Here is a 10,833-nt window from a genome sequence, read left to right as displayed (position 1 = left end):
TTGCTTGCATGTGAAATCAGTGAGATTGTTCTGTAGTTTCCACATTCTGTTGGGTCACCTTTCTTTGGGATAGGAACAAATATCAATCTCTTCCAGTCTTTAAATAAACTAGTAAAAAAATTAAAAGCTGGGGGTGGGGGTGGGGGTAACCAGCTCTCCTACTGAAATTGCTTGTACACTGTGCTACTTCAGCTTGGCCACTGTCCCCTCCAGTGTCCCCCACCTGGCTTCTTTACCAAGGTGAGCGGACCAAAGCCAGGGCTTTGGCCTTTCCTTTTGTTAGGCCAATTCAAAACTCCATTTTCTCCAATAAATCTGCTACTCTGCTTTTCTTTGTAAGATTTCTGGCCTGCCACTCCCACTTAGCAAGAGGAGGAACACAAGCCCAAGCAAAGAATGTGCTGCAGACACTCTACTGGTGACCACATTTAAAGAACTCTGGCTACACTTAAAGAAAGGCTCATTTTGGGTGACCCTGGAGGACATTATGCTGAGGGAAATATCTCAGTCACAAAAAGACAAATACTGCACAATGCCGCTGTTATAAAACAGGACTGACAGGGGGGTGAGGGGAAACGAAGAAAAGGGGATAAATAATATACATGGCATTAAAACAGACAAGGGAGAAAACTGTAGCAAAGGAACATATGATTAGGTGTTACTGGCATGACAAGAGTCCAGAATAAGAGCTGCATAGTAATGTGGTCTGGGGTGGGGGTGGGGGTCTATATACCAATGAAAAGGCTATTTTTTTTTTCTCCAAAGAATAAAGCGAACTGTGGGGAAGAGGGTCGGCAAGAAAATGTGCAACAATTAATGAATGGAAATCCAAGTTCTTTACAAACTTTCATTAACATCTCAATTTAAAAAGGGGGGGGGAACCACAACAAAAAAGAAAAGCTCATTTTGTCCCTATATTCAAGAAAGTCACTTAAATTATTTCCCACCCCACCCCCCTATAATGACATGGTGTCCGACTGTACAGACAGAGTAGGGGTGAAAAGGGAACAGAATGCTGCCCTCTGCAGTGGAGTGGGAACGTTCAACATACTGTAACCCTATATACTCCCCAAACTGGCAGGGTCGGTGCATGTTCAAACTCACTCGTGAGATGTGGTAGAAGATCTATCCTCTTGAACGATCCCAAGGTTCCTTTCAGCGCTCCTCAGTTTCAGCACCAGGAATGTTACCATGCAGTGAATGCCCTGGTTCGGCTTCCCTTGCCTGGACAAAAATGGGACTGGGTCGGGAGACATCAAGAAGATCAGATGAGGATGAATCCCCTGGTTCTGTCCTACTCAAAATAACACTAGTTAGAGCACGCAACTCAGAGGAAAAGCAAGAGACCAGGAGTGAACGGGAAAGCAAAGAGAGTTTATCAGAAAAGATGGGGGCCCAGATAGGAAAGATGGGTCGTTTCCCCGACAGAGGACTTGTGCATTAAACAAAACCAACCAACCGAAAAACCCAATCCAACCAGAATCTAATAGATGCTGTAAAAGTTCACATAAGGCTCAGCAACACTCAACCAGAACTGGCTCCTTATGTCTCTTTTAGTTAAGGGAATGCAGGCAGCAAGGAAATTTAATTTCTGGTCACACTTGGCACTAAACCTGTCCATGTTTCTTGCACGTTTTCTCTTCAATACAACTATGTTGAATTCCTCACTGGGAAGTTGTGGACTGTCTAATCTTAACCGACCCATAGCTGATTCTCCAGCAGGTTTTCGGAGGCGGTAAATCTTACGGGAGGAACTGGCCCAGCCTTCTCCACGAGAAGATTCAAACTGACTGGCTCAGGCATTGCAGCTCAGCTTCTTACCATTAGGCCACCACAGTTTCCCAATGAGAAGCACCTGCGGGACTGTCTATGTTTTATGGGCCTCGTCGGCCACCGTCGTGAACTACATTTCCCAGCAATCCCGCTTGGAGTACGGGTGCCTATTTGAGGGGCCGGGCTAGTGGAGGCGGCGCAGCCCGGGAAGGGTTGCAGCCTGGTGGGCCCTCGGTAGTTTGAATGGCTCCGGGCCCTGGTCCTCATCTCACTTGAAGACCGGCTGCCCAGGGGGCGCGCAATGCCGTCAGGAAACAACCAGTCGCCACCTCCGCCTCCCCTGCCTGCGGCCTCGGAGGAGGAGGATGACGATGGCGAGGCGGAGGACTGCGTCCCGGCCGCCCGATCGCCGGCCCTTCAGACGCAGCAGCGGTTCCAGGAATTGTGCAGCCGCCTCAACATGGACGAGGCGGCGCGGGCCGAGGCCTGGGAGAGCTACCGGAGCATGAGCGAGAGCTACACGCTGGAGGCGAGCCGGGGCGCGGGAGAAGAGCCAGCCGGGGCGCGGGAGGCGGGCGAGCCGGGGCACGGGAGGCGCTGGCGGCTCGTTCCCGGCCGCGGGCACCGGCCCTGCCCTCCGTCTCCGGGTGCCGCGCGGTGCGGGTTTTTGCAGGGGGGTGGGGGCGCTCCGTCGTCCTGGAAACCGGGCGACTCGGGACGGGAGCGGCGCCGGGTCTTCGTCTTTCTCCAGTTTAAAGCGGAAGCATCCCTTTAACTAAAGTCCCAGCCCCGTCGGGTTCGTCCTTGCAGCCGCTCACCTGCGGCCGCTCACCTGCGGCCGAATGAAGACTTCAGTTGTTCGTAACTTTAGGAAGAAAGCAGAAGGGAACCGATGTTAGCACTCGGTCCCCTGTGATCGTTACCAAGTTGCTTGTGCCCCAGGCAGCGCATCTGCGTGAATAAGCACGTTGTTGGGTTTTGAATTGTGTTTCTAATGTATGTGTGGTCTCATAAAGACGAGTCCAGGGGACAAATGAAACTCACATCCTCATCTGTCACTAGGGAGTCCGGAGGACCCCAGCCCCTGCACAGGACATCTAGGCGTGTCTCTTTCTTCGCATGGGGTTGCTGGTGAGGCACATGCACCTCCCCTTCACGGGCCAAGGGGAAGTCACACAGGGGAAGTTGGTTTCTCAGATGTTCTCACTGCTGCTGAGCGGCATTGAAACATGAGTGCATTTGCTTCCTTTCAGTCGTTTTATCCAAACTTCAACTCATCAACTATCCTTTATTTTATGCATGTCCTCAGGAGGGATCAGTCCTCGGAATAGGCCTGGGAAAGTTGGAGGGTTAGAGAAAGAAAGACACCCCCCCCCCAAAAAAAAAAGAAGAAATGAACAGACCCAATGATTAGAACTGTGGGCTTCAGCATGGCAGAGGTCATGAGGGTGGCAGGGAACAGGACAAAGTTCAGGATACCTAGGAGATGTAATCTGATCAACGGCACGAAACTAACAAATAAATATATAACGTTTAAAAACAACAAACAACTAGAAATGATTTGTGCAAAGAGCAGGGCAAAGAGACCCAGGATGCAAAGGCCTGAAGTGACCCTTACCTTGTTGAGTAAGATTCCCCCACCCCGTTTGTTCTTGCCTTAATTATTAGATTTTTTTATTCAGTTGGTACTATCCACTCCCCATTGCTAGTAGTCAACTGATTTTTGACAAAGAGTCAAAAATCCATTAAGTGAGAACACGTCAGCCTCATTAACAAATGGTGCTGGCAAAACTGGACATCTGTCTGAAGGAAACTGAAACAAGATCCACCCCTCACATCATACACAAAGACCCAACTCAAAGTAAATCAGAGAACTAGGGGCAAGATAAAAACTAATGATTATCAGAAAAAAAATGGGAACAAATTTAGGAGCCCTAATCTATGGCATGTACGGAGGTAACTCGTGGTTGCTGTGAAGCTGAACGTAGTGACACTAATGTGTCAAATGTGATAATGGTTACCCATGGCAGACAGTGTTTGGTGGAGCTCCCCGATTAAAACAAGCTTGGAAGCAGGAGTGGCATCCACTTCCACAATAGCTTGCCTCTGGAATCCCTATGAACCTGGAGAGAGGAAAGTCACACAGGTGTTGAGGACTTTCTTTCATCGGGTCGCTATGAGTCACCTATGAGCACTTAACAACAACAACAACAATCTATGGAATAAACAGGCTATCAAACATAGCCAAGAATGCACAATCAGGAGAGGATACCAACAGTTAAATCTTTGTGTGCATTAGTTTTTCCGATAGGGTAAAAAGAGAGCCTATAGACAGGGGGAAATATTTGCTAATGACACATCTGGTAAGTAACTCATATATGAAGTTCATCAAGAACTTCAGCACCTCAACATGAAAAAGACAATCCAGTTACAAAATGGGCAGAAGATTTGAAAAGACGCTTGACCAAGAAAACATTTAGGTGGCTAACAAATATAGAAAAGATGCCCAAGTTCACTAGCCATTAGAGAGATACAAATGAAAACAAGGTATCAGTTCACCCTGGAAATAGTAGCAAAGTTCAAATAACAAATGCTTCCAAGTATGCAGAGCAATTAGAATTCTCAAACACTGCTGGTGGGAAGGGGGAAATGGCACACCCACTATGGAAGACAGCTGAAAACAGAAATATCATTTGATCCGGCTGTTTCACTACTGGGTTGTGGTTGTGTGCCGGAGTTGGAAGCAGCCCATAGCTGACCTTCTAGTGAATTTTCTGAGGCAGTTAATTACACGAGTGGAGACTGACCATCCTTCCCCTATGGAGTAGCTGCTGGATCTGCAACCCAAATATCTGCAGATACACAATATATTCTGCACAAACAGAAAATAGTTGAGACACAAACAGATATCCGCACACTCATGTTTATGACATCATTATTCACCTTACAAAGAAACAGCTCAGGTGCCCATTAACAAAAGAGTGGGTGGAGAAACTCTGGTGCATTTACACATTAGAGTATTCTGCCGCATTCAAAAACAATGAAGACCTGGTTAATCCCTGTATAACATGGATGAGTCTGGAGAACATTATGGTTGGGTGAAAAGGTCTCAATCACAAAAGGACAAATACTGTTATGAAAGCAAATTACCTCCCAAGCAGGAGTAGCATCCACTTCCTAAACAACATGCCTCTGGAAACTCTATGAACTTTGAGAAATGATGATAGTTACAGGAAGGCCTTAGGTCTTCTATGAGTCACACTCCAGCCAACAGCAATCAACAACATCAAAAATATAAAAAACTAGAGAAAAGTTGACAGATGGAGAAAATCAGTCTAGTGTAGTTCTTGAGGGTGTGAAGAGTTGGGGGAAGGTAGGAAATGAATAGAAATGTACACTTTATTGCAATAGCTATAAGGAAGGACAGTGTGAAAAGAATGGACAAGCAGATGTGTGTATTGTGGTCAACAGTGTGGAACTGGGGGTGGGGAGGGATTGTATAACAAGAAAGAATTTTTCTTTTCAAAGAGAAGAATGAACTGGAGGGCAGGGGTGGGCAGGGAGAAAAGTGCAACAGTGAATGAATGGAAACCCAAAATCTCTGTAAATTTTCATGAAAATTAATAATAATAATTTTTAAAGAACCAATGTTGAACTAGATATGCATGACTGATTAGATGGGGATGTGGGGAAGCTTGGGACAATTTACGCATGGTTAGAAACAGTCTTGTAGGGTTGACAGGGATGCGGCGGAGGTGGGCGCAGAGATTAGCAGATGGCTGAATAGGATGAAGAGAAAGGCAAAGTACAGTGAAGATTTGCTGAGATCCTGTAATAAATGGCATTTCCTATTGTCCTTAATGTTACAAAACAAAATGCAAGTGAAAAATTAAGTAGAATGAATTGAATAAAATGAAAAACCATTGAATAAAAAGAATAACACTGGACACAGTAAAGGAATTCAGTAATTACTATCACTAAATTTGTTGTTAAATATGATAAATTGGAAATCCCTTGAAACCAGCTCCCAGAGATGTATTTAATACAAAAATCTTTTTTTTTTTTTTTACAAAAATCTTTAACACACAATAGTTCGTGTATACAAATATCTTGTTATGTGACACCCACTTGTCTATGATTCATAGCAACCCTGTGAACAAGAGATTGGAACTTTGACTTATTCTGCACTATTCTGTGTACTTTTTTAAAGTAGAAAATCTATGCCATAAGAACAACTATAATCGGGTTTTTAAGCAAGTCTGTGTGTTACATGTGAAAAATGAAGAATTTTTAGGTTCTCTCATTGTCACTTAGGCCTTTTGGATACAGTGTAATTAAAGGCTTGCTGGGGAGAGGGAAATGTCATTTCTTTAACAGGAAGGTGGGAGGTGCTCTTTTAGAAACATTGTCCTAAGAATGATTTGCTTTGACTGCTGTCCAGGAATGGATCCACAGTTGTCCACATAGTTCCAAAAGCACATTTTGTGTATCTCTAGTTGTATATACAGTTTCTTTAGTTGTAAAATGAGTGACTCAATATACATTATAGTTCCCCCTCTTCCCATTTATTTATTTCACTTTTTGAATTTTGAGCAAGATAAATATACAAACACCAATGTCGTTCCAGTTACAATAGCTATGTGACAAATTACCATCAAACTTCATAGCATAAAAGCTATTTATTATGCTAAAAAATTTTGTGGGTTAGAAATGGCGTATGGAGTACAGTGAACAAATGATATTCTTCATTATTTGATGTTCAAATCATGAACTTCACAGTCTGGCGCTATACCTAAAAACCTTGAACAGTTAGGGGCTAACGTAGCAGGAGATCTTTGGCTATCTCTCTACATTCGTGTAGACTTGTCTTGTGTTTTCTCTAACTTACTATGATTGAGGACAGATAAATTTTTACGGTATTATTCAGGATTTTCAGGACAAAGGTCCAGAAAGTGAAGGAGCCAGGTAAAATCTGTTGCTTTTTATGATTTGAAAGCTGTATACCATCACCTGCAGAAGAACACAGAAACTTTGAGTCAGTTACAACTCACAGTCATCCTGCATCAAGTGTAGGAGGCTGTATGTCTTTAACAGAAGGGACAATTCATCTGTTTTTTCGTAGAGCTGCTGGTGAATTTGAACCACCAGAGACAAGTGGCCTTTTGATTAGCATCTCAACAGATTCTAGGCTCAAGGGAAAGCCCTGAGTCTCCCAGGCTCAGAGTCTTACCTCATAATGGAAGATGACAGTATTGTATTATGAAAAGAGTGTATCGATCTGTCATTGGAAAATTGTTCTCTGTAGATAATAGAAATAACACTTTTGATTTGCGTATAAGGATCTTTTATGTTGTAATAAATTGACAACAGTAGCTAATATTCCTTTTCTTTTACAGGGAAATGATCTTCATTGGTTAGCATGTGCCTTATATGTGGCTTGCAGAAAATGTATTCCAACTGTAAGCAAAGGAACAGTCGAAGGAAACTATGTATCTTTAACTCGAATTCTGCGATGTTCCGAGCAGAGGTAACTATATTATTGGTTGAAGAATAAAATACAAAAGCTTGCAAATCACAGTATGTAAAGGTTATCCCCATTTTCAAAGCATTTGTACCTGTTTAGTGCTGAATTTAGAAGCGAGGTTGTGGTTTTTCTTTGCTACATCTAAGTTTGCTTCTACTATGTTTTACTTTTTTAATGGAAAAACATTGATGTTTCAGTGTATTAGGTCCAAGTATGGGAGGATTTTCTATAAGGTGTGATTCATCATTGTAGTGATACTGGGAGAATTCCAAATAAGGACAAGAGAAGCTTTAATTGTGAAGTTTAAATTACCTTTTCAACATGGGAGATACTCTAAAGTATTATGCTTTGAACTTGTATCTTGATATGTATAGAATGTGAATGTTTATTGATTTGCTGTTGGAGGGAAAAGTAACACTGTTCTAGAAGACAGTAAGGGATCTGCAACAGAGTTCATGGGAAGGTGCTGCTACACAGAAGTGGTGCCTCTGGTGGTGGGACCCTTCCAGCACCTTCTTGGGAGAAAGATGAACAGTCTGTCTGCTCTGAAAACCAGTTGCGGGTGGAGGGGGGGTCAGCTTTGGGCTGGTCTGACTCAGTAGCAGAGAGAGTAAGACAGAGTCAGATGATGTTCAAAGGAAGAGGCAAAGTTGCCTTTTCTGTCTGTCATGTAATTGACTTGTTTCCATTGCACCTTCTAGTCCAGGCTCCTTCCTTGACAACAACAGTGACGGAAAAGGAGACTTGGGACTTGGGAGGGTGGGAATATGGCGGTTAAAGTTCTGGCCTTACTGATTTAAAAATATAGTAATTAATGAGAATATAGTGGTTTAGTGGTTTTTTCTTTCTTAATTATGAATGGCATCCAGAGTTATATTTAGTCCTGGAAATAAGAAATACATGAAGAGTTGAACACCTAGGCAAGTGGATTTAAGTAAGGAACTAAAGTGTTATCATTCACAGATCATATAAATGAAAGCAGAGTAATCCAATAATGCTTCAAAGACAAGAAAGTTTGAAAGCAAAGGGCAAATTATGAGATCCTCAATAAATGATAGTGATATAAATGCATCCAACAAATACGTAACCTCATGCTTCAGTTCCACTTCCATTTCAAAACCTTCAAGTTTTATCTTTTAATTTCTTAACGTACAAGTTCAAATTACTTAGGTTTCTTCTCTGATGGACTTAAAAGAGCAAGTCAGGAGAAGATATGTACAGCGCATATAACAAAGAACTGTTGTTGTTAGGTGCAGTAAGGTCAGTACGATTCCTGGTGACCCTGTGAACAGCAGGTTTGAGTCTTGCCCTGTACTGTGTCGTCCTCATCAAACACCTGAGCTCCTTGCTGCAGTCACTGCGTCAGTCCATCTAGCTGTGGGGTCGGCTTCTGTTTCACTGACTGTCCATCTTGCCAAGCATGATGTCCCTGTACGAGCAGTAGCCTCTGTTAGCAACATGGCCAGTGTACATGAGACGAAGCTCTGTCATCATAGCCTCCAATGAGCCTTCTGTCTGCACTTTCTCCAGTATGTGTTTGGGTTTTTGACAGTCCACGGGATGCTTCATACTTTTCTCCAGCAGCACAACTCAAAGACATCAGTTCTTCTGTCATCTGTTATTCATTGTGCAGCTTTCAGATGCCAAGCAAATGACTGAAAAGACCATGGCCTGAGTCAAGTGCATTTTAGTCTTCATAGCGACATCATTGCCCCTCAGTGATTTGGAGAGGTCCCCGACAGCAGTCTTGCCCAATGCGGGGTGTCACCTGATCCCCTGACTGCTAGTTTCAAGGGTGCTGTCTGTGGATCCAGTTAAGATAAAATCATTGACAGCTTAAGTCTTTTCTCCATTCATCTATTGTGATGTTGCCTGTTGGCCCAGTGGTGAGGGGTTTTGCCTCCTTGATGGCCAGATGTAGTCCATATTGAAGGCTTTAATCTTTCATCTTCTGTGTCAAGCACTTCATGACCTCCCTCTTTCCGCAAGCAATATTGTGTCATCTTTGGAGATAAAAAGGACTAGTATCCATCACTACACAAAAATTATTAACAAATGGCTAAGTAATAGAGAAGAAAACACTTAAAAAGAGTAAAAGAATGCGATGTCACAAAGACTAAAATTGATTTCACTATATTGGGATCTGTCAGGGTTTTTGTCTTCAGTGTACTAAAGACCAACGACATCAGTCTGGAGACTAAGTTACACCTAATACAGGCCATGGTCTTCACAATTACTTGCTATGCATCAGAAAGCAGGACAGTGACTAGGGATGATAGAAAGAGAATTGATGCCTTTGAGCTGTGGTGCTGGAGAAGTGTATCAAATATACCATGGACTGCTAGAAGAACAAACAAGTTTGTCCTGGAGAGGGTGGAACCAAGCTGCCCCTTGGAGGCAGAGATTCCAAGGCATCATCTAACACACTCTGGCGATGTTATAACCAGTCCTTGGAGAGTGACGTCATGCTTGGAAGGGTGGAGGGACAGCGCAGGAGAGAAGGACCCTTGATGAGATGCATGGATTCAGTGACTGGGTAATGAGGGTAGTAGGCATGTCAGAGACAGTGAGGTTGGCACAGGATAGAGCAGGTTTCAGGGCTATCATACATAGAGTTACTATGAGTCACAAGCAAGTTGATAGCACATAACAACAACATGTTAATTGACAAGAGGTCTGGTGGTAAGGAGTTGCACTGCCAACCCAAAGGCATGTGGTTCGAATCCACTAGCTGCTCCGTGGGAGAAAGATGGGCAGTCTCCTTCCCTTTGATTTTCTACCTCTAAAAGCCAGATGGATGGTCAGCTGTGAGTCAGGTCTGACTTGATGGCATATAACAACAACAGCATATTAATTGACATATTCTCAATATGTTCATCCAATGTTCACTGACAATAGAAAAACATACTCTGCCTCACTAGTAAGGAAGACAATTAGAAGAGATTTATTTTCATTATATTAGAAAAAATTTTAACACTGAGTATGATCAATGGATAAGGAAACAGGACTGCTTTATACTGTGGTTATGCATGGGTGTGCATAAATTCGCAGTTACCTTGGTGGGACATTAAGCTGTCTCTCATAAAACTACTTGTGGGCTTCCTTTAATTCAGTGATACCATTTCTTGGGATAACCCTTAAAGAAACCCTTAAAGAAGGATATATTGATTAATACATTTTCTTTTATCATGAACGAATTTCCTTTGTGTGTGGAGTGGCTAAACAAAATTGTGATGTGAAGCACATTGGTAAATATTGATTATAAGCTTGAAGAAGGTAATATTTCCATATGAGGGACTTTTTTTAGCCATTGGATGAATTCAAGGCGTGTGTGTCCATTATTAACGAATCTCCGAAACAATGAGTAAAACAGTAATGAAATCGTTTGTATAAAATTTAAGAACAGAGATGAGGTGCCTGTGTGTGTGTGTGTGTGTGTGTGTGTGTGTGTGTGTGTGTGTGTGTGTGTGTGTGTGTGTGTGAGACCCTCTGCTGTTATGTCAATTCCAATTCATAATAACCCACATTGGTTTTCA

At 42.9% G+C, this 10,833-nt stretch overlaps 1 protein-coding gene across 2 annotated transcripts in view; it reads left to right on the top strand.

The window, feature by feature from the left end:
• Positions 1-2,016: 2,016 nt before the first annotated feature.
• RBL2 (retinoblastoma-like 2 (p130)) overlaps positions 2,017-10,833 on the top strand; it is a 46,416-nt gene continuing 37,599 nt past the window's right edge. The window contains exons 1-2 of one of the 2 annotated variants that reach the window (XR_438972.1): positions 2,017-2,302; positions 7,170-7,300. Coding sequence is in view for 1 of the 2 variants with exons in the window: in XM_006897098.1 (XP_006897160.1) it covers positions 2,075-2,302; positions 7,170-7,300 (359 nt within the window). In the remaining variant the exon portion in view is untranslated. The remainder of the gene's footprint in view (positions 2,303-7,169; positions 7,301-10,833) is intronic. The other variant, XM_006897098.1, reaches the window with a different exon arrangement.

Source organism: Elephantulus edwardii, unplaced genomic scaffold (assembly GCF_000299155.1).
Source record: "Elephantulus edwardii isolate Elephantulus edwardi_28Jun2011 unplaced genomic scaffold, EleEdw1.0 scaffold00201, whole genome shotgun sequence".
Classification (NCBI taxonomy): domain Eukaryota; kingdom Metazoa; phylum Chordata; class Mammalia; order Macroscelidea; family Macroscelididae; genus Elephantulus; species Elephantulus edwardii.
This window is presented reverse-complemented; position numbering and strand designations above follow the sequence as displayed.